General features: G+C 43.4%; 2 protein-coding genes across 4 annotated transcripts in view; both read right to left on the bottom strand.

The window, feature by feature from the left end:
• Positions 1-27,600, bottom strand: part of LOC145520633 (zinc finger protein 621-like) — a 57,059-nt gene extending 29,459 nt beyond the window's left edge. Inside the window, exons 1-4 of one of the 2 annotated variants that reach the window (XM_081527622.1) lie at positions 27,489-27,600; positions 26,698-26,781; positions 5,199-5,325; positions 4,549-4,653 (exon numbers count right to left, since the gene is read on the bottom strand). The gene's annotated coding sequence lies outside the window, so the exon portion shown is untranslated. Of the gene's footprint in view, positions 1-1,955; positions 2,009-4,548; positions 4,654-5,198; positions 5,326-26,697; positions 26,782-27,488 lie in introns of those variants that run through there. The other variant, XM_081527624.1, reaches the window with a different exon arrangement.
• On the bottom strand, positions 277-27,600 carry LOC145520635 (zinc finger protein 621-like). Of its 2 annotated transcripts, none has more exons than XM_081527627.1 (5): positions 27,248-27,600; positions 26,698-26,781; positions 5,199-5,325; positions 4,549-4,656; positions 277-3,184 (listed from the first exon to the last, which is right to left on the bottom strand). In XM_081527627.1, the coding sequence occupies exons 2-5, from the start codon at positions 26,719-26,721 to the stop codon at positions 2,220-2,222; spliced, it is 1,224 nt and encodes a 407-aa protein (XP_081383753.1). In that variant the 5' UTR covers positions 26,722-26,781; positions 27,248-27,600; the 3' UTR covers positions 277-2,219. The 2 variants fall into 2 exon arrangements, with proteins under 2 accessions (XP_081383753.1, XP_081383751.1); XM_081527625.1 differs by having other exon boundaries at positions 27,489-27,600.

Here is a 27,600-nt window from a genome sequence, read left to right as displayed (position 1 = left end):
CTTGCCTGGAGAATCCCCATGGACAGAGGAGCCTGGCAGGCTACATTCCATGAGGTCGCAGAGTCGGACACGACTGAGTGACTGAGCACAGCACAATGCTAGTAAGGCATATGTTGGAGACATTGTGGGTTTGGTTCCAGAGCACCATGAGAAAGCAAATACAGCAAGAAAGCAAGTCACATGAATTTTTTGGTTTCCCAGTGCATATAAAAGTTGTTTACACTACAATCTGTGAAGTGTGTAATAGTATTATGTCAAAAAAAAAAGAGGAACAACTTTAATTAAAAATTACTTTATTGCTAAAATATCTTAGCCATTTTCTGATAATGCAGTGTTACAAACCTTCAATTTGTAAAAAACACAGGATATGCAAAACAGATATAATGAAGCGCAATAAAATAAGGTGTGCCTGTAATGCATAACTCAAGTTCTTTTCCCAGGAATTACTTCACATAGTCCTTTGCATAGTTATAAAAGACCTCATCTAAAGTCAAAAGCAAGAGCAATCCAAAGTTCTACTTCACTAACCTGTCACAACCTCTTGAGAGTCCCTTGACCTGCAAGGAGATCAAACCAGTCAATCTAAAGGATATCAACCCTGAGTATTCATTGGAGGGACTGATGCTGAAGCTGAAGCTCCAATAATTTGGAGCTCCAATAATTAGCTACCTGATGCTAAGATGACTCACTGGAAAAGACCCTGACGCTAGGAAAGACAAGGCAAAAGGAGAAGGCAGAGGATTATATGGTTAAATAGCTTCACCGATCAACGGATAAGAATTTGAGCTAACTCCAGGAGACAGTGGAGGACAGAGGAGCCTGGTGGACTGCAGGTTTGATCCCAGGTCTGGGAAGATTTCACATAATGTGGGGCAACTAAGGCTACGTGCCACAACTACTGAGCCCACACACCTTAGAGCCCGTGCTCCACAACGAGAGAAGCCACCGCAATGAGAAGTCTACACACCACAAGTAGAGAAAGCCCATGTGCAGCAATGAAGACCCAGTGCCAACAAAAATAAATAAATAAATAAAATTATTTTCAAAACATTACACAGGCATATTCAGATTTCCCCCAAATCATCTGCTCCTATTTCTTTAGTAATTTGCCAAACTCATAATTTATGCTATCTGGAGAAAAGGAAATGCAGAAACCAACACTTGCAAACAGCAAACCAGAACCGTCCACCAAGAAAAATGTACACAATGGGTGGAGCAAAGATGAATGCTTTGGTGTATGTGTGCTGAGGAAACCAAAGTTAAAAGGAAACAACTACGTATCAAGAGCAAAACTAAAGATAAAAAAAAACCTTTCACGTTTCAAGACATGACTACTATCAATCATATAAAGAATTGCTATCACTGTGTACATGCATCTTTCTTTTTTTTTTTGACTGTGCTGGGTCTTCTTTACTGCACAGGCTGTTCTCTACCTGCAGCAATTAGGGGCTACTCTGTAGTTGCAGTACGGGCTTCTCACGGCAGTGGCTTCTCTTGCTGCAGAGCATGGGCTCTAGGGCTCTTAGGCTTCAGTAGCTGAGGCAGGTGGGCTCAGTAGCTGCGACACAGGGGCTTAGTTTCTCCACAGCATGTGGGATCTCCTGGACCAGGGATTGAACCCGTTTCTCGTGCACTGGGGGTGAATTCTTTACCCCCGAGCTACCAGGGAAGCCCAATACATGTTTTTTTAACTGGTTATTTCACATGATTTTTTGCAGAGACGTACGAGATCCTCAATGATCTGTGTCAAAGGCAACCCAACTTCAACTGCGTGAAAACACCATGAACCTTCAACCACTGAACCACCTGCATTCATTTCTAAAGGCCCTGGTTGGAAACTCAGGCCACTTCTAAACTCTGACAGATCTCACATGCCTCCTGTTTCTCCCAGGTCACAGGGGCCTGACATGGGGATATCTTCTCTCAAATGTCCCTAATTCACCACAGTGTCCTACCAGCACTTCACCCACGAGCAGTCCCACGATGCAGATACGGTTGTTACTGTTCAAGTCTGAAAGGGACCAATACAAAAGTCAAGTGTTTCCATTTTCTACCCAGAAGAGAATATATTGTATATAACACAGTCTTTAAATATATCTCGATTACAATGGGGTTTATGCTCAAATAGCTGGAACACAGGTACAGTGTAAAAGCTACAGATCAAGCTGAAGGTAGGTTAGAGATCTGTTATAACAGCCAGACAAGTGGCGAGAGAGAGGTCACCGGGGGTGAGGAGAAGGGGTCAGAATGACTGGGGAAGGCTTCACAGTGGGAGGAAGACCCTGGAAGACACGAACTACTTGGACAGGGGAAGGAAGAACCCCAGAGGCGGGCAGCAGCATGAACACAGGCCCGGAGGCAGGAATGAGGACGGCGTGTGGCAAGGCCACGGCCACCGCCGGAGCAGAGCTGGGGCCCTGGAGACACCCGGGAGCTAAGGATGCAGAGGGGCCCTGGGGACACAGCAGGGGCAGCCCGAGAGCCTTGCTGGGCTTCTCCACACGGTGCCTTTTCTGATGCTGAAGAAAGCTGGGGTACCACTTGAAGGCTTTCCGACAAACGTTACACTGATAGGGCTTCTCGCCAGTGTGAACTCTCTGATGCTGAATGGAGGTGATCTTCTGGGTGAAGGCCTTCCCACACTCCTTACACTTATAGAGCTTCTCCCCAGTGTGTAGCCTCTGGTGCTGGGTCAAGGCAGTGTTGGAACTCAGACCCTTGCCACACTCCTTACATTTATAGAGCTTCTCCCCCGTGTGGATCCTCTGATGTTGGGTCAAGGCAGTTTTGGAACTCAGACCTTTGCCACACTCCTTACATTCATAGGGTCCTTTGCCAATGTGATTTTTCTCATGTATGATACAGTTCTGGCTGGACTTGAAAGCTTTGCCACACTCCTTGCACTTGAAGGGCTTTTCCCCAGTGTGCCTACTCTGATGCCGAAGGAGCTGTGAGTTATATCGGAAGATCTTCCCACATTCTTTACATTTGTAGAACTTCATGCCGCCTCGAAGTATCAGATTGGGATTCACATTGAAAGTCTGCCACACTGCCTTGCTTTCAAGATCCAGGTGCCGAGACACGTTTGTGAGAAGCCCTCCCACGGGCCTGCCGTGGGCCTCTGTGCCCTCAGAGGCTTGCTGCTCTACCGCCGGCTCTTCTGTCTTGATGCCCCTCTCACCACCTGACCAAAGAAACCACAAGTTTCCTCGTTACTGAACTGGAAGGGAAACGGCATCCAGCAGTCTTGGTTTTCTCTTCTAGGATGCAATATTTCAAAAATGTACTATGAGATGGTTATGAGCTTCCAAAGGAGGATAAGAGAGAAAAAGAAAAACAACAGCATAAACTGGACAGGTGATGACACTGCAGTCCAGGAAGTGCATCTTATAAGGAAGAGCTGGGGAATGAGCCAGGGAAGGTGAAGTGGGCAAGTGAGAACTTCAAGAGTGGGAAGGAAAGGAAGCAAGAGGGGAAAAAAAGAGTGGGCGAGGTAAGACAGACCAGCACGAAATGCAAACAGGCTTCAAAACAGAGAGAGGGAGACCCCCAAGGAGGGAAAAGACATTGGTGAGATGAAGGGGAGCAGCTGAGAAGCCCAGAAACACAAACAGAGAAACGATGGATCCCAATGCCCCACCTGGAAGCCAGGAAACCACCCCCAATTTTGAATTCTAAATAACAGCCTAACATTCTACTTTTAAATATTTCATATAATATTCTGGGATAAAAGATTATTTATTTCAGAAAGTCAGTGGGAATACAAGTTGATTGGAGAACTGTAGGCCACTGTGGTTTTACTGCTAAAGAAACCACTTTTTACAATATCACAATATGTGTCAGAAGTGAGGCCTGGAAGTTTCTTCCTAAAGCAAAGAAAAGTGAAGTCGCTCAGTTGTGTCCAACTCTTTGCGACCCCATCGACTGTAGCCTGCCAGGTTCCTCCATCCATGGGACTTTCCAGGCAAGAACACTGGAGTGGGTTGTCATTTCCTTCTCCAGGGGATCCTCCCAACCAAGGGATTGAACCCAGGTCTCCCACATTGCAGGCGGATTCTTTACCATCCGAGCCACCTGGGAAGGAGCAAAGAAAACCCAAATAATTAAAACCTCCCAGGACTAACTCATCAGCAAAGATTCCAGGGTATTTTAGGGTGAGTGGGTGTGTGTGTTTGGTGTGGAAATGGGGCAATGTTCTTGCCCTTTCCTCTATGGCCCCATTTAAAACAAATTCATTGTAAACCACAACATTATGGCATCAGGAACTTTAAAATACCAAAAATGATATAAACACTAAAAAGGCAAAGAAAATCATAGCTATGGTACAAATCAATCAGTGTGATGCACAGAATCACACTTTCCTTAAAGTATGGCTGAAACCCTACCACCCTGCCATGAAAACTGTCCTTACAGGTTCGGGATGGGAACTCAACACAGGTCAGCGAGTGTACCGAGTCAGCTCCAGGGAGCTTTGCTCTCCGCCGCAGAAGAAACATTTCCAGTAAACCAGGAAAGCGAAACCAGAAGGTGCTACGTCCCCTTACTCACCTGGACAGATGTCTCTCAAATCCTCTGCTTCCCAGGGATCGGGGTCCCCTGGAGCTTCCCCTCTCTCCAGCTGGGAGATCAGATCAGGTCTGGGGAATGGAGACACTACTCCAGCAAGAAAGAGAGACAGACAAGTTGAGGGGAGACATCCAGAGCTGTTACTGAGATCCCTCTGCCCACCCCAAGGCAGGCGAGTTGAGTTGGGGGGGAAGGGGACTGCCTGGGGGACCAATGAGCCACCCAGGGGTTCTGAGGAAGGGGTCCAAACTGCACTCCATGGAAAGACCAGGGAGACAGTGATTCTCCTCAGGGAGAAAGTGCAAGCTCGCCCGGACTCAGAAGAAAGGACATCCTCTCAGGAAGGATGAATGTACTGATATCTTGGGAGGCTCCTGCACACAGGAGAGGGCCCACATCCACAACACTGCAAGGACGGAGGAACTGAGGTCTCCTGGGGGCACCCCAAGAGTCCTCTCCTTCAGGGTCCAAAACCACGCTCTTCCCTGGGAAGAGCTATTCCCAACTTCAAAGCCAGAGGGAACCTGGGATTTCCCCACCCAGCATCTCCACAGAACCCTAAGGACTACTAGAACTCCCAAGACATCTGAGGAAGACGTCAACTATCAGAGAGGGCCACTGAGAGACCTTACCCAGGGAAGCCACATTTGCATAATTCTCCAACATCACCTCCCTGTACAGGGCCCTCTGTGCAGAATCCAGGCTGGCCCATTGGTTCTGAGTGAAGTACACAGCCACGTCCTCAAAGGTCACTGGCTCCTGAAACAACAGGTTCCCGCTCAAGCTCTGAGTGAGGGCCAGAGGGGGCCAGTGTTAGCTTCTGGGAAGAAATGGACCTGCCAAGGTCTGTGACTCTGAGCCCCATGGAAGGTCTGTTCTATGGACAAGAGCACTGGTTCCCACCTTCAAATGTGGAACGCCAAGGCTGTCCTACCTGCTCAGCTCTGCGGCTCTAACCTCAAAGCCTGGCCTCAGGGGCTCTCCAGGCTGTAACTGTTATCAACCTCTTATGTTCCTGTCTCCATGGAGCTGTCTCTCTAGCATCTGCTGCCCTGACATACCATAGTAAAAATCGCTCAGTTGTGTCTTTGCAACCCCATGGACTGCAGCCTGCCAGGCTCCTATGTCCATGGAATTCTCCAAGCCAGAATACTGAAGTCATAGCCATTCCCTTCTCCAGGGGATCTTCCCAACCCAGAGATCAAGGCCAGGTCTTCTGCATTGTAGGCAGATTCTTTACAATCTGAGCCCCCAGGAAAGCCCAAGAATACTGGAGTGGATAGCCTGTTCTTTCTCCATCAGATCTTCTCAACCCAGGAATCGAACCAGGGTCTCCTGCATTGCAGGCAGATTCTTTTACCAGCTGAGTTACCAGGGAATTGTGAGGTACCCATAACCTGTCACCTTCTTCTCTGTACACCAACTGCTCTCCCCGTCTCTGCTCAGCGAAAATACGCGTGTATAACCGCATGTGTTCCCCGCCCTAGTTTCTCTCTAGCCTTCTCCACCAGCTTCCACTACATGCAGAGAAGCCACTCCTTCGAAATAGTCCCACCATAGCTACACATTAAAAAAAATGAAATTAGAACTTTCTTTAATACCATCTACAAAAAGAAACTCAAAATAGATTAAATAACTAAATGTAAGACCGGATACTATAAAACTCTTAGAGGAAAACATAAGCAGAACACTCTGACATAAATCATGGCAATATCTTTTTCAATTCATCTCCCAGAGTAATGGAAAGAAGAAAATGAGACCTAATTACACTCAAAAGCCTTTGCACAGAAAAAAACCCACAGAGTGGGATAAAATATCTGCAAACAATATTATCAATAAGGGATTAATCTCCCAAATTTACAAACAGCTCATGTATTCAATAAAAAAAAAAAAAAAAAAAAAAGAATCACAGATGAGCAGAAGATCTAAACAGACGTCTCCAAGAAAGACACACGCATGGCCAAGAAGCACATGAAAAGATGCAAATCAAAACTGCAGTGAGGTTATCACACTGGTCAGAAGAGCCATCCTCTAAAATTCTACCAACAATAAATGCTGGAGAGGGTGTGGCGAAAAGAGAACCTCCCTACACTGCTGATGGGAAAATAAATTGATACAGACTCTGTGGAGAAGAGTACAGAGGTTCCTTAAAAAACTAAAAATAGGAATGTTCAGGAGATCCCAGGTGATGGAGGCATAAGTGGACAAGGAGTACTTCTCTCTCCATGGATTCATCAGGAATACACCTTCAGACACACCTGCAGATACACCTGCAGAACACCAGCTGAGATTGAGCAGGAGTGCCTGATCACCAGAAAAGGATACATAGAACCATGCAAACTCTGGAAGACGAAAGAAGTAGGGGGAAAAGAGGAGCGTGAAGAGGACCGCACCTGGGGGTGAACTGAAGCAGGGCTGAAATCCCACAATGAGGCAACTGATCTGTGACTGTCTGAATGGAAGGAGAATCACATAGACAATCCTTGCTGCAGCCATATGTAACCTCAACAGGGATGCAGTATAACATCAGTGGCTCAGCTGATCCAAATTTTTGCGACTCCATGGACTGTATAGCACACCAGGCTTCCTCGTCCATCACCAACTCCCGGAGCTCACTCAAACTGATATCCATCGAGTTGGTGATGCCATCCAACCATCTCGTCCTCTGTTGTCCCCTTCTCCTCCTGCCTTCAATCTTTCCCAGCATCAGGGTCTTTTCCAGTGGGTCATTTCTTCCCATCAGGTGGCCAAAATATTGGAGCCTCAGCTTGAGCATCAGTCCTTCCAATGAACATTCAGGACTGATTTCCTTTAGGATGGACTGGTTTGATCTTGCAGTCCAGGGGACTCTCAAGAGTCTTTTCCAAAACCACAGTTCAAAAGCATCAATTCTTCGGTGCTCAGCTTTCTTTATGGTCCAACTCTCACATCCATACATGACTACTGGAAAAACCATAGCCTTGACTAGATGGACCTTGGTCAGCAAAGTAATGTCTCTGGTTTTTAATATGCTGTCTAGATTGCTCATAGCTTTTCTTCCAAGGAGCAAATTGTCTTAATTTCATGGTGCAGTCATCATCTGCAGTGACTTTGGAGCCCAAGAAATTAAAGTCTGTCACTGTTTCCATTGTTCCCCATCTATTTGCCATGAAGTGATGGGACTGGATGCCATGATCTTAGTTTTCTGAATGTTGAGTTTTAAGTCAACTTTTTCACACTCCTCTTTCACTTTCATCAAGAGAATCATTAGTTCTTCTTCATTTTCTGCCGTAAGGGTGGTGTCATCTTCGTATCTGAGGTTATTCATATTTCTCCCGGCAATCTTGATTCCAGCCTGTGCTTCATCCAGCCCAGCATTTCCCATGATACACTCTGCATATAGATAAGCAGGGTGACAATATACAGCTTTGACATACTCCATTCCCAATCTGGAACCATCTGATGTTCCATGTTCAGTTCTAACTGTTGCTTCTTGACCTGTACACAGATTTGTCAGGAGGCAGGTAAACTGGTATGGTATTCCCATCTCTTTAAGAATTTTCCAGTTTGTTGTGATCCACACAGTCAAAGGCTTTGACAGTCAATAAAGCAGAAGTAGATGTTTTTCTGGAACTCTCTTGCTTTTTCAGTGACCCAACGGATGCTGGCAATTTATCTCTGGTTTCTCTGCCTTCTGTAAATCCAGCTTGAAAATCTGGAAATTCATAGTTCATGTACTGTTGAAGCCTAGCTTGGAGCATTTTGAGCATTATGTTGCTAACATGTCAGATGAGTGCAGTTATGTGGTAGTTTGAACATTCTTTGGCATTGCCTTTCTTTGGGACTGGCTTGAAAACTGGGCCGGGGGCAGCGGCTGACAGGGCCTAGGCCGGGCCGGGGGCTGGGGGCCGGGGGCCGGGGGCGGCAGCCGAGAGGGGCTAGGCCAGGCTGGGGGCTGGGGCCGGCGGCGGCGGCAAGAGGAATTACCCAAGGCCCAAGGTAAGAGAAACCCAAGTAAGACGGTAAGTGTTGCGAGAGGGCATCAGAGGGCAAACACACTAAAACTAAAACTAGCTAATCTGATCACACGGACCACAGCCTTGTCTATCTCAATGAAACTAAGCCATGCCGTGTGGGGCCACCCAAGACGGATGGGTCATGGTGGAGAGGTCTGACAGATTGTGGTCCACTGGAGAAGGGAATGGCAAACCACTTCAGTATTCTTGCCTTGAGAACCCCATGAACAGTATGAAAAGGCAAAAGGATAGGACACTGAAAGATGAACTCCCCAGGTCAGTAGGTGCCCAATATGCTAATGGAGATCAGTGGAGAAATAACTCCAGAAAGAATGATGGGATGGAGCCAAAGCAAAAATGATACCCAACTGTGGATGTGACTGGTGATAGACGCAAAGTCCGATGCTGTGAAGAGCAATATTGCATAGGAACCTGGAATGTTAGGTCCATGAATCAAGGCAAACTGGAAGTGGTCAAACAGGAGATGGCAAGAGTGAACGTTGACATTCTAGGAATCAGCGAACTAAGATGGACTGGAATGGGTGAATTTAACTCAGATGACCATTATATCTACTACTGTGGGCAAGAATCCCTTAGAAGAAATGGAGTAGCCATCATGGTCAACAAAAGAGTCCGAAATGCAGTACTTGGATGCAATCTCAAAAACGACAGAATGATCTCTGTTCGTTTCCAAGGCAAACCATTCAATATCACGGTAATCCAAGTCTATGCCCCGACCAGTAACGCCGCAGAAGCTGAAGTTGAACGGTTCTATGAAGACCTACAAGACCTTCTAGAACTAACACCCAAAAAAGATGTCCTTTTCATTATAGGGGACTGGAATGCAAAAGTAGGAAGTCAAGAAACACCTGGCGTAACAGGCAAGTTTGGCCTTGGAGTAAAGAATGAAGCAGGGCAAAGGCTAATAGAGTTTTGCCACGAGAACGCACTGGTCATAGCAAACACCCTATTCCAACAACACAAGAGAAGACTCTACACGTGGACATCACCAGATGGTCAACACCGAAATCAGATTGATTATATTCTTTGCAGCCAAAGATGGAGAAGCTCTAGACAGTCAGCAAAAACAAGACCAGGAGCAGACTGTGGCTCAGATCATGAACTGCTTATTGCCAAATTCAGACTTAAATTGAAGAAAGTAGGGAAAACCACTAGACCATTCAGGTATGACCTAGATCAAATCCCTTATGAGTATACAGTGGAAGTGACAATTAGATTTAAGGGACTAGACCTGATAGACAGAGTGCCTGATGAACTATGGACCGAGGTTTGTGACATTGTACAGGAGACAGGGATCAAGAAAATCCCCATGGAAAAGAAATGCAAAAAAGCAAAATGGCTGTCTGAGGAGCCCTTACAGATAGCTGGGAAGAGAAGAGAAGCAAAAAGCAAAGGAGAAAAGGAAAGATATTCTCATCTGAATGCAGAGTTCCAAAGAATAGCAAGGAGAGATAAGAAAGCCTTCCTCAGCGATCAGTGCAAACAAATAGAGGAAAACAACAGATTGGGAAAGACTAGAGACCTCTTCAAGAAAATTAGAGATACCAAAGGAACATTTCATGCAAAGATAGGCTCGATAAAGGACAGAAATGGTATGGACGTAACAGAAGCAGAAGATATTAGGAAGAGGTCGCAAGAATACACAGAAGAACTGTACAAAAAAGATCTTCACGACCCAGATAATCACGATGGTGTGATCACTCACCTAGAGCCAGACATCCTGGAATGTGAAGTCAAGTGGGCCTTAGAAAGCATCACTACGAACAAAGCTAGTGGAGGTGATGGAATTCCAGTTGAGCTATTTCAAATCCTCAAAGGTGATGCTGTGAAAGTGCTGCACTCGATATGCCAGCAAATTTGGAAAACTCAGCAGTGGCCACAGGACTGGAAAAGGTCAGTTTTCGCTCCAATCCTAAAGAAAGGCAATGCCAAAGAATGCTCAAACTACCGCACAATTGCACTCATCTCACATGCTAGTAAAGTAATGCTCAAAATTCTCCAAGCCAGGATTCAGCAATATGTGAACCGTGAACTTCCAGATGTTCAAGCTGGTTTTAGAAAAGGCAGAGGAACCAGAGATCAAATTGCCAATATCCGCTGGATCATCGAAAAAGCAAGAGAGTTCCAGAAAAACATCTATTTCTGCTTTATTGACTATGCCAAAGCCTTTGTGTGGATCACAATAAACTGTGGAAAATTCTGAAAGAGATGGGAATACCAGACCATCTGACCTGTCTCTTGAGAAACCTGTATGCAGGTCAGGAAGCAACAGTTAGAACTGGAAAATGGAACAACAGACTGGTTCCAAATAGGAAAAGGAGTATGTCAAGGCTGTATATTGTCACCCTGCTTATTTAACTTATATGCAGAGTACATCATGAGAAACGCTGGGCTGGAAGAAACACAAGCTGGAATCAAGATTGCCGGGAGAAATATCAATAACCTCAGATATGCGGATGACACCACCCTTATGGCAGAAAGTGAAGAAGAACTAAAGAGCCTCTTGATGAAGGTGAAGGAGGAGAGTGAAAAAGTTGGCTTAAAGCTCAACGTTCAGAAAACTAAGATCATGGCATCTGGTCCCATCACTCCATGGGAAATAGATGGGGAAACAGTGAAAACAGTGTCAGACTTTACTTTTTTGGGCTCCAGAATCACTGCTGATGGTGACTGCAGCCATGAAATTAAAAGACGCTTACTCCTTGGAAGGAAGGTTATGGCCAACCTAGATAGCATGTTTAAAAGCAGAGACATTACTTTGCCAACAGAAGTCTGTCTAGTCAAGGCTATGGTTTTTCCAGTGGTCATGTATGGATGTGAGAGTTGGACGGTGAAGAAAGCTGAGCGCTGCAGAATTGATGCTTTTGAACTGTGTTGTTGGAGAAGACTCTTGAGAGTCCCTTGGACTGCAAGGAGATCCAATCAATCCATCCTAAAAGAGATCAATCCTGGGTGTTCATTGGAAGGTCTGATGTTGAAGATGAAGCTCCAATACTTTGGCCACCTCATGCGAAGGGTTGACTCATTGGAAAAGACCCTAATGCTGGGTAGGATTGGGGGCGGGAGGAGAAGGGGACGACAGAGGATGAGATGGTTGGATGGCATCACCGACTCAATGAACATGGGTTTGGGTAGACTCCGGGAGTTGGTGACGGACAGAGAGGCCTGGCGTGCTGCAATTCATGGGGTCGCAGAGAGTCGGACACGACTGAGCGACTGAACTGAACTGAACTGAAAACTGACCTTTTCCAGACTGTGGCCACTGCTGAGCTTTCCAAATTTGTTGGCATATTGAGTGCAGCCCTTTCACTGCATCATCTTTTAGGATTTGAAATAGCTCAACTGCAATTCCATCACCTCCACTAACTTTGTTCATAGTGATGCTTCCTAAGGCCCACTTGACTTAACATTCCAGGATGTCTGGCTCTAGGTGAGTGATCGCACCATCGTGATTGTCTAGGTCATGAAGATCTTTTTTGTATAGTTCTTCTGTGTCTTCTTGCCACCTCTTCTTAATATCTTCTGCTTCTGTTAGGTTCATACCATTTCTATCCTTTATTGTGCCCATCTTTGCATGAAATGTTCCTTTGGTATCTGTTATTTTCTTGAAGAGATCTCTAGTCTCTCCCATTCTATTGTTTTCCTCTATTTCTTTGCACTGATCCCTGAAGAAGGCTTTCTTATCTCTCCTTGCTATTCTTTGGAACTCTTCATTCAGATGGGTATATGTTTCCTTTTCTCCTTTGCCTTTAGGTTCTCTTCTTTTCTCAGCTATTTGTAAGACCTCCTCAGACAACCATTTTGCCTTTTTGCATTTCTTTTTCTTGAGTACGGTCTTGATTACTGCCTCCTGTACAATGTCATGAACCTCCTTCCAAAGTTTTTCAGGCACTCTTGTCTATCAGATCTAACCCCTTGAATCTATTTTTCACTTCCACTGTGTAATCGTAAGGGATTTGATTAAGGTCATACCTGAATGGTCTAGTGGTTTTCCCTGCTTTCTTCAATTTAAGTCTGAATTTTGCAATAAGGAGTTCATGATCTGAGCCACAGTAAGCTCCGGTCTTGTTTTTGCTGACTGTATAGAACTTCTCCATCTTTGGCTGCAAAGAATATAATCAATCTGATTTCAGTATTGACCATCTGGTGATGTCCGTGTGCAGAGTCATATCCTGTGTTATTGGAAGAGGGTGTTTTCTATGACCAGTGTGTTCTCTTGGCAAAACTCTGTTAGCCTTTGCCTTGCTTCATTTTCTACCCCAAGGTCAAAGTTACCTGTTACTCCTGGTATCTCTTGACTTCCTACTTTTGCATTCTAGTCCCCTATGATGAAAAGGAAAACTTTTTTTGGTGTTACTTCTAGAAGGTCTTGTAGGTCTTCATAGAACCATTCAACTTCAGCTTCTTCAGCATTAGTGGTTGGGGCACAGACTTGGATTACTGTGACATTGAATGGTTTGCCTTGGAAACAGAGATCATTCTGTCGTTTTTGAGATTGCACCCAATTACTGCATTTCGGACTCTTCTGTTGACTATGAGGGCTACTCCATTTCTTCTGAGGGGTTCTTGTCCACAGTGGTAGTTATAACGGTCATCTGAATTAAATTCGCCCAGTCCAGTCCATTTTAGTTTACTGATTCCTAAAATGTCGATGTTCACTCTTGCCTTCTCCTGTTTGACCACTTCCAATTTACCTTGATTCATGGACCTAACATTCCAGGTTCCTATGGAATACTGTTTCTTTACAGCATCGGATTTTACTTCCACCACCAGCCACATCCACAACTGGGCATTGTTTTCGCTTTGGCTCAGACTCTTCATTCTTTCTGGAGTTTCTCCTTGGACAGGGACAGAAGTCCCCTAGAAAGCATAGCAGCTGGGAGCTAGAGCTTAGCGATTTGAGAGCAATCCCAGGGCAAGGTCTACTACCGACTGCAGGGAGACAGCTGGAGTGGACAAGAGGGAGGAGACTGCAGTGGGAAATGCATGTGAAGGAAAGCCAGGCAAACATGCAGGCAGGGTGATACTGCTGAGTCATACAGGGAGTGAAGCCATCTCTATAGCCTCTTTCTCCCCACACATTCAACACTGGACAGATGAAAGACCCCAGAGAGGGTGGCCCTTTAAGTACCAGATGCTCTGAGCAACAGAGAAGAATCCCACCAGGGTAGCCCTTTGGTGCCTGACGCACCGAGACAGAAATGAACCCCAACTGGTGGATCTTGTGAGTGCCTGACATGCCAAAAATCAGAGAAGGACCCTAACCCAAAGATCCTGTAAGTGTCTGAATGGGCCAAGCAAGAGAAGAACCAGCCAAGGCCCTTGATCACCAGCTGCCAGAGGCTAGGAGACTCTAACAGGATCATAGCTGTTTCATCTGAGGCAGTTGGTGTCCCTAATACGCGGCACTGCCAGAATTCCCATGATCTAAGCAAGCAGCTGTGCCACCTACACGCTGAATCCTCACTGGGGTAGAGCTGCCAGAAGCTAGAAAAAAACCTTACTAGCACCATGCCTCCTGTGACAATTGCCGCCGGCACTCCTGCGTATCTGGCATTGCCAGGGTCCCTGTGATGCGAGCTCTCTTGTCATCTCCTCACGCAGTCCCCACTGGCACAGAGCAGCCAGAGGCTAGAAAAACCCTAAGAGCACCATATTTCTGGCTGTCCTAGACAAGGGTTCCCCTGAGTATCTGAGACTGCCAGGGCTCCTGTGATCCAAGCAGCTACACCACCTCCACACCCAGTCCTCCTTGGGGCAAATCCAATTCCTCCAGGGCAGCCTCAGGAGCAAACCCCTGTGGATGACTCATGAAGAGGTGGAGATAAAACCACAACTGAAACCCAGGGGCAGTGTAGCTAAGAAAAAGAACCCAAAACCTTCCCACCAGTGAAGCTGCAGATTAAATCCACTAAATCAACTAGACAGATTTTGTCTCTATGGAATATATAAAAAGTCAGTGAGAGGTCCCGCAAAAGAAAACACACTAGCATTGGCAGTTGCAGACACTGGAGGCAAGAAGACGCCAGAGGAGGACCAGATTAAGAGTCTGAGCTGCCCCCACAACGGATCCAGAGACCAGCCCAGTATTGGAGGGCATCCTAGGGAAACGAGATGGACTGTGACTCACTGAAAGGGAAAAGACGCTGACAGTTGAGATCCAAGAAAAACATTTATTATTCTTATGTTTTAATTTATATGGTAGTTGCTTCTGGATTTTTTTTTCTTTTCCTCTGTTGCTATAGTTGTTGATTTTATTAGTACTATCAAATCTATTCAGGCTTTTGAGAATTTTTTATTTCCTTTAAATACATCTGACTTTATGATGGCCTTTTGCAGTTTTGAGGGGGTTTTCCCCTTTTTAAAAAGATTTTTTTAATTTATTATTTTTCTACATACATTTTTGTCTGCTTTTCTTATTCTTTTCCTGCTGTTATTCTTTAATATACATAAATCTCCTTTAGCTACTTCTATTTAACTGTGCTTTTCTAGTCTTTTCTTCCTTTTCTCTCTTTTTCTCACCACGTTTAATAGTCTGTTTTGATTTTGTTGCATTATTCCCCAGTTGGCACGTTGCTTTGGTTGTTTTTTTTTTTCCAGTTTATGATTTAGTTAGTTTTGTTTGTAACTGGTTTATATCATTTTTGCTTTCCTTTGCTTGAAGGGTGAATATCTTCTTTCTTTCTTTTTTTTGGACTGCTTTGGTTTTGTTTATGGGTGTATATGTGTGTGTATTCCATCACTGTAGTTACCATCTGCCTGATTTTGTATTTGCCATTTGTCTGGGGTTTGCATTTCGTTTCTTGTTTTAGTGTGCTTGTTTTAATACCCTTTAATGCCCAAACAAACCACCTGTGGAATTTCAGTTCCCAGGTCAGAGATCTGGCCCTGAGCCTTTGAAGTGGGAGCACTGACAACAAGACTCTAGACTGCCAGAAAACTCCTAACCCCAGGGAGTATTCCTTAGAGAACTGCAACAAAGGCCTCCACCTGTATACAAGACCCAGTTCATTTCAGTTCAGTCGCTCAGTCGTGTCTGACTCTTTGCAACCCCATGAATCGCAGCATGCCAGGCCTCCCTGTCCATCACCAACTCCCGGAGTTTACCCAAACCCATTGATTCCATTGATTCAGTGATGCCATCCAACCATCTCATCCTCTGTCGTCCCCTTCTCTTCCTGCCCCCAATCCTTCTCAGCATTAGGGTCTTTTCCAATGAGTCAACTCTTCGCATGAGGTGGCCAAAGTATTGGAGTTTCAGCTTCAACATCAGTCCTTCCAATGAACACTCAGGACTGATCTCCTTTAGGATGGACTGGTTGGATCTCCTTGCAGTCCAAGGGACTCTCAAGAGTCTTCTCCAACATCACAGTTCAAAAGCATCAATTCTTCGGTGCTCAGCTTTCTTCACTGTCCAACTCTCACATCCATACATGACCACTGGAAAAACCACAGCCTTGACTAGACGGACTTTTGTTGGCAAAGTAATGTCTCTGCTTTTAAATATGCTATCTAGGTTGGTCATAACCTTCCTTCCGAGGAGTAAGCGTCTTTTAATTTCATGGCTGCAGTCACCATCTGCAGTGCTTTTGGAGCCCAAAAAAATAAAGTCAGCCACTGTTTCCCCATTGATTTCCCATGAAGTGATGGGACCAGATGCCATGATCTTAGTTTTCTGAACGTTGAGCTTTAAGCCAACTTTTTCACTCTCCTCCTTCACCTTCATCAAGAGGCTCTTTAGTTCTTCTTCACTTTCTGCCATAAGGGTGGTGTCATCTGCATATCTGAGGTTATTGATATTTCTCCCAGCAATCTTGATTCCAGCTTGTGTTTCTTCCAGCCCGGTGTTTCACATGATGTACTCTGCATATAAGTTAAATAAGCAGGGTGACAATATACAGCCTTGACGTCACTCCTTTTCCTATTTGGAACCAGTCTGTTGTTCCATGTCCAGTTCTGTTGCTTCCTGACCTGCATACAGGTTTCTCAAGAGACACGTCAGATGGTCTGGTATTCCCATCCCTTTCAGAATTTTCCACAGTTTATTGTGATCCACACAGTCAAAGGCTTTGGCATAGTCAATAAAGCAGAAATAGATGTTTTTCTGGAACTCTCTTGCTTTTTCGATGATCCAGCAGATGTTGGCAATTTGATCTCTGGTTCCTCTGCCTTTTCTAAATCCAGCTTGAACATCTGGAAGTTCATGGCTCACATATTGCTGAAGCCTGGCTTGGAGAATTTTGAGCATCACTTTACTAGCATGTGAGATGAGTGCAATTGTGTGGTAGTTTGAGCATTCTTTGGCATTGCCTTTCTTTGGGATTGGAATGTAAACTGACCTTTTCCAGTCCTGTGGCCACTGCTGAGTTTTCCAGATTTGCTAGCATATTGAGTGCAGCCCTTTCACAGCATCATCTTTCAGGATTTGAAAGAGCTCAACTGGAATTCCATCACCTCCACTAGCTTTGTTCGTGGTGATGCTTTCCAAGGCCTACTTGACTTCACATTCCAGGATGTCTAGCTCTAGGTGAGTGATCACACCATCGTGATTATCTGGATCATGAAGATCTTTTTTGTACAGTTCTTCTGTGTATTCTTGCCACCTCTTCTTAATATCTTTTGCTTCTGTTAGGTCCATACCATTTCTGTCCTTTATCGAGCCCATGTTTGCATGAAATGTTCCCTTGGTATCTCTAATTTTCTTGGAGAGATCTCTAGTCTTTCCCATTCTGTTGTTTTCCTCTATTTCTTTGCACTGATCACTGAGGAAGGCTTTCTTATCTCTCCTTGCTATTCTCTGGAACTCTGCATTCAGATGGGAATATCTTTCCTTTTTCCTTTGCTTTTCACTTCTCTTCTTTTCCCAGCTATTTGTAAGGGCTCCTCAGACAGCCATTTTGCTTTTTTGCATTTCTTTTCCATGGGGATGGTCTTGATCCCTGTCTCCTGTACAATGTCACGAACCTCTGTCCATAGTTCATTAGGCACTCTGTCTATCAGATCTAGTTCCTTAAATCTATTTGTCACTTCCACTGTATAATCATAAGAGATTTGATTTAGGTTATACCTGAATGGTCTAGTGGTTTTCCCTACTTTCTTCAATTTAAGTCTGAATTTGGCAATGAAGAGTTAATGATCTAAGCCACAGTCAGCTTCCGGCCTTGTTTTTGCTGACTGTATAGAGCTTCTCCATCTTTGGCTGCAAAGAATATAATCAATCTGATTTCAGTGTTGACCATCTGGTGATGTCCATGTGTAGAGTCTTCTCTTGTGTTGTTGGAAGAGGGTGTTTGCTATGACCAGTGCATTCTCTTGGCAAAACTCTATTAGCCTTTGCCCTGCTTCATTATCAGGTGTTTCCTGACTTCCTACTTTTGCATTCCAGTCCCCTATAATGAAAAGGACATCTTTTTTGGGTGTTAGTTCTAGAAGGTCTTGTAGGTCTTCATACAAGACCCAGCATCACCCAACTGCCAGCAGCACCCAGTACAGGAGGCCTCACCCAAACAAGACAAAGACACAAATCCAATCATCACCAAACAGGATTACAACCTCGTACAGCCCTGCCCACCAGAGGGAAAAAAAAACTTCCCTCCTACCAGCAGAACACAAGCACAAGTCACATTCAATAGAAGCCTACACAAACCACTGGACCAAGCTTACCCACCCAGGGCAGAAACCAAAAGGAAGAGGGAACTGAATCTCAAAGCCTGAGAAAAGGAGACTGCAAACACAATAAGGTAAAAAAAGAATGAAAGAATTCAAACCACAATCACAGAAAACCAATCAAACTGATCACATGGATCACAGCCTTGTCTAATTCAACGAAACTATGAGTTATGCCATGTAGGAGCACCCAAGATGGACGGGTCATGGTGGAGAGTTCTGACAATTTCCAGATTTTCAAGCTGGATTTACAAAAGGCAGAAGAACCAGAGATCAAATTGCCAACATCTGCAGGGTCATCAAAAAAGAAAGAGAGTTCCACAAAAATATCTACTTCTGGGTTATTGACTAAGCCAAAGCCTTTGACTGTGTAGATCAAAACAAACTGGAAAATTCTTAAAGAGATGGGAATACCATACCAGCTTACCCGCCTCCTGAGAAACCTGTATACACGTCAAGAAGCAACGGTTAAAACTGGACATGGAACAACAGACTGGTTCCAAATCGGGAAAGAGTTATGTCAAAGTTGTATACTGTCACCTTGCTTATTTAACTTATATGTGGAGAACATCATGCGAAATGCTGGGCTGGATGAAGCATAAGCTGGAATCAAGACTGCCAGGAGAAATATCAATAACCTCAGATACGAAGATGACACCACCCTTATGGCAGAAAGCAAAGACGAACTAAAGAGCCTCTTGATGAAAGTGAAAGAGGAGTGTGAAAAAGTTGGCTTAAAACTCAACGTTCAGAAAACTAAGATCAGGGCATCTGGTCCCATCACGTTATGGCAAACAGATGGGGAAACAATGGAAACAGTGTCAGACTTTATTTTTGGCGGCTCCAAAATCACTGCAGATGATGACTGCAGCCATGAAATTAAAAGACACTTGCTTCTTGGAAGAAAAGCTATGACCAACCTAAACAGCATATTAAAAAGCAGAGACATTACTTTGCTGACAAAGGTCCATCTAGTCAAAGCTACAGTTTTTCCAGTAGTCATGTATGGATGTGAGAGTTGGACCATAAAGAAAGCTGAGTGCCGAAGAATTGATGCTTTTGAACTGTGGTGTTGGAAGCAACTCTTGAGAGTCCTTTGGACTTCAAGGAGATCCAACCAGTCCATCCCAAAGGAAATCAGTCCTGAATATTCACTGGACGGGCTGATGCTGAAGCTGAAACTCCAATACTTTGGCCACCTGATACAAAGAACTGACTCACTGGAAAAGACCCTGATGTTGGGAAAGACTGAAGGCGGGAGGAGAAGGGGATGACAGAGGATGAGATGGTTGGATGGCATCACTGACTCAAAAGACATGAGTTCGAGTAAGCTCCAGGAGTTAGTGATTGACAGGAAAGCCTGGCGAACTACAGTCCATGGAGTGGCAAATGTTGGACACAACTAGCAACTGAACTGAACTGAACCCAACACAGGAGCACCTCAATACATAAGGCAAATACTAACAGACATAAAAGCGAAATTGATAGCAACACAATAATAGTAGGGGACTTTAATACCCTCTTACACCAATGGACGGATCACCAAAACAGAAAATAAGGAAACACAAACCTTAAATGAAATATTAGACTAAATGAACCGAATTGATATCTTCAGAACTTTCCACCCAAATGCAAAGAATACACTTTCTTCTCAAGTGCACATGGAGCATTCCCCAAGAGAGACCACATCTTGGGTTCCAGATCAAACCTCAGTAAATTCAAAAAAATTGAAATCATTTCAAGCATCTTTTCTGACCAAACTCTATGAGACTAGATATCAATTACAGGGGAAAAAAACCTGTAAAAAAAACACAAACACATGAAGATTAAACAGTAAGTTTCTATATAACAAACAGGTTACTGAAGAAATCAAGAAATTCCTGGAAACAAATGACAATGAAAACACAACAACTGAAAACCTATGGATACAGCAAAAGCAGTTCTAAGAGGGAATTTTACAGCAATACAATCCTACCTCAAGAAACAGTAAAACATTGAATAGACAACCTAACTTTATACCTAAAACAACTGGAAAAAGAACAAAAAAAACCCCCAAAGTTAGTAGAAGGAAAGAAATCTTTATGATTTTATGAGCTTTATGATTGGAGCAGAAATAAATGAAAAAGAAATGAAGGAAAGAATAGTAAAGATTAATAAAACTAAAAGCTGGTTCTTTGAGAAAATAAGCAAAATTAACAAACCGTTAGCCAGACTCATCAAGAAAAAAAGGGAGAACAATCAAATAAACAAAATTAGAAATGAAAAAAGTAGAGGTTACAGCAGACAACACAGACACACAAAGGATCATAAGACACTATTATGAGCAACTATATGCCAATAAGGGCTTCCCTTATGGCTCAGCTGGTAAAGAATCCACCTGCAATGTGGGAGACCTGGGTTAGATCCCTGGGTTGGGAAGATCCCCTGGAGAAGGGAAAGGCTACCCACTCCAGTATTCTGGCCTGGAGAGTTCCATGGACGGTATAGTCCATGAGGTCACAAAGATTTGGACATGACCAAGAGACTTTCATTTAGCTTCACTGCATATGCCAATAAAATGGACAACATGGAAGAAATGGATAGATTCTTAGAAGAATCTTCCAAGACTGAACCAGGAAGAAGTAGAAATTATGAACAAGCCAATTACAAGCACTAAAATAGAAAATGTAATAAAAAAATCTCCCCCAAAACAAAAGCCCAGGGCCAGATGGCTTCACAGGTGAATTCTATCAAACATTTAAAGAAGAACTAATCCCTATCCTTCTAAAACTCTTCCAAAAATTGCAGAGTAAGGGACACTTCCAAACTCATTCTACGAATTGACCTTCACCATGATAACGAAAAACCAGACAAAGAAAACTCAAAAAAGGAAAATTATATGCTAATATCACTGAAGAACATAGATGCAAAACTCTGGCAAACAGAATTCAACACCACATTAAAAAGATCATACACCATGATCAAGTCAGGTTTATCCGAGGAATGCAAGGGTTCTTTAATATATGCAAATCAATTAATGTGATACACCATATTAACAAATTGAAAGATAAAAACCTTAAGATAATCTCAATAGATGCAGAAAAAGCTCGACAAAATTCAACACCCATTTATGATAAAAAAAAAAAACTCTTCAAAAAATGGGCATAGAAGGAACCTATCTGAACATAAAGTCTATGTATGATAAACCCACAGCAAACATTATTCTCAATGGTGAAAAAATGAAAGCATTCCCTCTAAGATCAGGAACAAAACAAGGGTGCCCACTCTCACCACTATTACTCAACATAGTTTTGGAAGTGCTAGCTATGGCAATCAGAGAAGAAAAAGAAATAAAAGGAATCCAGATTGGAAAAGAAGTAAAACTCTCACTGTTTGCAGATGACAGGATACTATAAATAGAAAACCCTAAAGATACTATCAGTGAACTTGATACAGGATTCAAAATCAATACACAGAAATCACTTGCATTTCTACACACTAACAAAGAAATATCAGAAAGAGAAATTAGGAATCAATCCCATTTACCATTGCAACCAAAAGAATAAAATATGTAGGGACAAACCTACCTAGGGAGACAAAAGAGCTGTATAAAGAAAACTATAAGACACTGAGGAAAGAAATCAAAGATGACATAAACAGATGGAGAGATATTCCATGTTTCTGGGTTGGAAGAATCAATATTGTGAAAATGATTATACTACCAGATGTAATCTACAGATGCAACACAATCTCTATCAAATTATCAATGGCATTTTTTCCACTAGAACAAAAAATCTCACAATTCATACAGAAACACAAATGATTCCGAATAGCCAAAGCAATCTGGAGAAAGAATGGAGCTGGAGGAATCAACCTTACTGACTTCAGACTATACTACAAAGTTATAGTCATCAGGACAGTATGGTACTGGCACAAAAACAGAAATATAGACCAATGGAACAAGATAGTAAGCCCAGAGATAAACCTATGTGCCTATGGATACCTTATTTTTGACACAGGAAGCAAGAATATACAATGGGAGTCTCTTCAATAAGTGCTTCTGGGAAAACTGGACAGCTATGTGTAAAAGAATGAAACTAGAACACTTCCTAACGCCATACACAAAGATAAACTCAAAATGGATTAAAGACCTAAATGTAAGACTAGAAACTATAAAACTCCTGGAGGAAAACATAGGCAGGACACTCTATGACATAAATCACAGCAAAATCCTCTATGACCCATCTCTTACAGTAATGGAAATAAAAACAAAAATAAACAAGTGGGACCTAATTAAACTTAAAAGCTTTTGCACAGCAAAGGAAACTATAAACATGGTGAAAAAACAACCTTCAAAATGGGGGAAAAAAATAGCAAATGCAACAACTCACACAAGATTAATTTCCAAAATATACAAGCAGCTTATACCACTCAATACCAGAAAAACTAAAACAACCCAATGAAAACATGAGCAAAAGACCTAAACAGACATTTCTCCAAAGAAGATATACAGATGGCTAATAAACACATGAAAAGGTGCTCAACATCACTCATTATAGGAGAAATGCAAATCAAACTACAATGAGATATCATTTCACACTGGTCAGAATAGTTATCATCAAAAAATCAACAAACAATAAAGCTGGAAAGGATGTGGAGAAAAGGGAACCCTCTTGCACTGTTGGTGGGAATGCTAACTGATACAGCCACTATGGTGAACAGTATGAAGATTCCTTACAAAACTAGAAATAAAATTATCATATGACCCAGCAATCCCAATATGCCAATACTAGGCATATAGCCTGAGGAAACCAAAACTGAAAAAGACACATGTAACCCAATGTTCGTTGCAGCTCTATTTACAATAGCCAGGATATGGAAGCAATCTAGATGTCCATCAGATGAATGGATAAAGAAGCTGTGCTACATATATACAGTGGTTTATTACTTAGTCTAAATAGGAACACATTTGAGTCAGTTCTAATGAGGTGGATAAACCTAGAGCCTATTATACAGAGTGAAGCAAGGCAGAAGAGAAAAACAATTACCATATACTAACGCTTAAATATGGAATCTAGAAAGATGGTACTGATGAAACTATCTGCAGAGAAGCAACGGAGATACAGACATTGAGAACAGAATTATGGACAGGGCTGGGGGTAGGGGAGGAGGAGAGGTTGGGAGCTATGGAGGGAGTCATATGGAAACATACACTACCATATGTAAAACATATAGCCAATGGGAATTTGCTGTATGACTCAGAGAACTCAAACTGCGGCTCTGTAACAACCTAGAGGGGTGGGATGGAGAGGGAGGTGGGAGGGATGGTCAAGTGGGAGGGAATATAGGTAAACCTATGGCTGACTCATGTTGATGTTTGGCAGAAATCAATGCAATACTGTAAAGTAATTATCCTTCAATTAAAAATAAATAATTTTTTAAAAAAGATTGGAGAAGGCACATAAATATAGAAAAGAAACATAAATATCTTTGCTTGCAGATGAAATAGCTATCTTTTTAAAAAATATCCAAGACCCAAGACAATGAAAAACATTTAAAACTGACAGAATAATTCATTAGGTTACCTAGATATAGGATAAATGAACCAAAATGATTAGTTTTCCTAAATATCACGATAAACAGTTAAAAGAAAAAATGGGAGAAAATAAGATGCCATTCATATGAAAAGAGCTAAGACCCAACAAAAACCTAGAAAACCAAGATGAAGAAAACTAAATGTCTATTAAAATAACTAAAAGAGGAACTGAGCAAATTAGAATATACAGTGTTTCTAAATGGGAAGAATCAAACTTGTAAAGAAGTCAATCCCCAATTTTGCCTGATTCCAATAAAATCAACTTCTCCACCAAAAAAAAAAAAATCAATGAGATTTATGCAGCAGTTGAGGTTCATTTAAAGTCATCTGAAAAAAAAGAAAGTCATCTTAGAGCTGAGAAGGTTTTGAAGGAAATACATTTTTGAAAGAAAAGATGAGGGGGAATTAAACACTACCTTAAAAGGACAGTACTTCAAGGAAATGAGAATACAAGTCACAGATAGTGAGAAAACATTTAAAGAGACACACATAATAAAGGACTATTATTGCAAGTACACAAAGAGCTCTAAAAACTCAACAGGAAAATGAACCCAATGAAAAAGTGGGCAAAAGACCCGAACAGAAATCTCACCAAAGAAGTTATACAGCTGGCAAACAGGCATACAAAAAGATACTCTACAGCATATGTGTTCAGGGAAATGCAAATTAAAACAATAAGATACCACAACACACCTAGCAGAATGACCAAAATCTGAAACACTGACACCACCAAATACTGGTGAGGATGGGGAGCAACATGAACTCTCATTCACTGCTGGTGAAAACACAAACTGGTGCAGTCACTTTGGAAGACAGTTTAACAGCTCCTTACAAAACTAAATACATTCTTACCATATAATCCAGCAATCACACTCCTTGGTATCTTCCCAATGAGCTAAAAACTTGTGGCCACACAAAAACAAGCACAAAGATGTTTATAGCAGCTTTATTCACAACTGCCAAAACTTGGAAGCAAACAAATGGTCCTTCAGTAGGTGAATAAATTGTGGTATAATCAATGGAGTATTATAGAGCACTAAAAAGAAAATAAGCTATCAAGCCATGAAAAGTCACATAGGAACCTGAAATGAATACTACTAAGTGAATGAAACCAATATGAAAAGGTAGGATACCAACTACACAATATTCTGGAAAAAGCAAAAAGATCAACAGTTGCCAGGAAGGGAGGGCAGGACAAAGGATTTTTAGAGCCTGTGAAAAGACACTGTATGATACGATAATAGTAAATACACATCATTCATACACGTGTAACCCACAGAATGTACAACACCAAGAATGAACCCTAGTGTAAGCTATGGACTCTGGGTGACTATGATGTGTCAATGTAGGTTCATCAGTTGAATTAATGTACCATTCTGATAATGGGCTATCCATGTATGGGGCCAGAAAGCATTTGGGGACTCTGTTCTTTTTGTGCGATTATGCAATGAACCTAAAATGTCTCTCCGGAAAAAAAATAAAACAGTCTACTAAAAAAGAAAGATGCGGGAGCAGGGAGAGCAATACTTAATCTCTTACCTGGACTGCAACATCCTCCTAACTGACTCACACTCTTGCAACCAACTCACCACTATGGGCCAAAAATCTTTTTACTATGTAAATCCATCCCTTTCACATGCCCTGCTTAAAATCCTTTAGGGTCTTCCTACTGAATTCAGAAGTGAAACCAGAATCTTCATGGTGACCTCCAAAATACGTGCCTAACTGTCCCACCTCACAGTGAGCTACTTCCTCTGACCTCTCTCTCTAGAATACACCCAGCTTTCTCTCCTACCTCAGGGCTGACACATTTGCTATACTCTCTGGAAAGTTCGGCTTTGGCTCTCTCTCCAGTAGTTCTCCATCCTATTTTTACCTCTTTCATGAGGTCTCCGGAGAAGGCAATGGCAACCCATTCCAGTACTCTTGCCTGGAGACTCCCATGGATGGAGGAGCCTGGTGGGCTGCAGTCCATGGGGTCACTAAGAGTCGGACACGACTGAAGTGACTTAGCAGCAGCAGCAGCAGCAGGAGGCCTCAAGCTCACGTGACCACCTCCATGAGGGATTCCCTGATGACCACCTTCAAAGGGAGCTTCTTTGAGGCTTCTCAAATTTGAGAAGGTGCATGAGAATCACCCACAGAACTTGCTACAACAGATTCCTGACCCACGTTACCTTCCTCCCCAGTATGATTACTGATCTAGAATGGCACCTAGCGATTTGCAATTTTAATAAGCACCCAAGCGATCCTGATGCTGCCCATCTGTGGACCTCACTATTAGGAAGCGCTGTACTTGCGCAACAGGTACTTATGATATCAACTTACTTGTTTTTGGTAAAAGTACCCTCCATGAGAAAGGAGAACTTGTCTGCTTTATTCAGCACTATGTGCCTAGTGTTTGAAAGCACATATGGAAAGAACAATGCAGGTCTCCCTGGGATACACCTACTATTTGTGGAACAATCTCTTCAATTAAGGATTTTTCTCAAGCGATTTCTCACCTAGCAACCTTTTTTTTCTGCTAATCTCATATTTCTAATTTATCCCCCACTCCCTTCCCTCTAGATAAGGTTGTTTTCTATATCTGTGCACACAACTTTTATTTGTAGACTATCTCGAATGATCTAGATTTTCATGTTCTGGGGGGAATTTCTTGACATGGGTCCCCCCTTTTCTACTTAAAACCTATATATGCAAACTCTTCACTCTACACACAAGCCTCTAACCTCCCCCACCACGTATTTACAACCTTAGCCCTGAAGATGGACTCAAGAGGGAAACCACAGCCTGGCCAGGTTAGGCCTCTTTGGTCCCTTCCTAATGACCTGACAGCTAAAGTGCCTTTTAAGACTGAAATGGAGGTAGGCTCACCTGAGGCCAAGTGGTTTGGAGCATGGCTGATGTCCCCTGTCTCTGTGCACTCTCCCCGGTTTGGAAAAGCAAGGACCTTAAAAGCTGAGAATAGAAGAGCCATGAGCGCAATGGTCCTTTTTCTACATCACCCACAACCGCCCAGTCTTTCATCCATTTCCAGCATTGGCAGGAGTCTCTACCAGCCCTTCACTGGCTGATCGCCCCCACCTCCTCACGAATTGCTCTGGCTGGTCTTCGGGACGATCCACCACCACCTGCCTCCTCTGCCCAAGAGCGCTCCTGGGCCCATTCACACCGAGTGGACCGAGGCACACATGACGAATCCGGCCCGTACAGTGCTGAGTCTGAACAAACTTAAAAACCTAAAAAAGTGCTTGTGGGGACCAAGTCATTGACTCCCAAAAATGCCTATGGAGAGGAGACAAGGGTGGCTGGATTTGGACTGAGTAAAATATTCAGGGTCACAAGAGCTATCAGGGCACGGGAGACCCCAAGAGGCTCTCCACCCAAGCAAGCAGGAGACCCCAAACATCAGAAACTTCAGTACCGGCCACGGGGGGCTGTGGGCCAACTTCTTTCAAACAAAGAGGATCACGCCTCGGTGGCAAAGGTCAGGACCGGGGCTCTAGGAGGCCCCGCAGCCACCTCTGCGGCTTCTGTGAGGCCGAGACGCCGGGGCATCCGGTCAGAGAGAGGCCAGTTCAGGGGCAGCGTGCTGACGAGGCGCTAAGGAAAACGAAGAAGCCGGCGCCGGACGAGACTGGCACGAAAAACTCGCCAGAACCTACCCTCTTCCCCTCCGAACCCCAAGAAGCACTGTCACAGCCCACACAGAAGCGAGCGCGGACGCCCAGCGCACTTCTAGGCACCGCATTTCGGTGGTCCGGGTGGCGCGACCTC

Source organism: Giraffa tippelskirchi, chromosome 9, assembly GCF_054371585.1.
Source record: "Giraffa tippelskirchi isolate mGirTip1 chromosome 9, T2T-mGirTip1v1.2.pri, whole genome shotgun sequence".
In the NCBI taxonomy this organism is placed as follows: domain Eukaryota; kingdom Metazoa; phylum Chordata; class Mammalia; order Artiodactyla; family Giraffidae; genus Giraffa; species Giraffa tippelskirchi.
Note: the sequence above shows the minus strand (reverse complement) of the source record. Positions and strands in the feature narration are given on the sequence as shown.

Coding starts and splice junctions, on each gene's coding strand:
- LOC145520635 (XM_081527627.1), bottom strand. CDS start 26,721: ATGCTCCAAACCACTTGGCCTCAG. Junction 5,326..26,697: donor TCCAAACCACTTGGCCTCAG/GTGAGCCTACCT, acceptor CTGTTGTTTCAG/GAGCCAGTGACCTTTGAGGA. Junction 3,185..4,548: donor TTTGAGAGACATCTGTCCAG/GTGAGTAAGGGG, acceptor TTCTTTGGTCAG/GTGGTGAGAGGGGCATCAAG.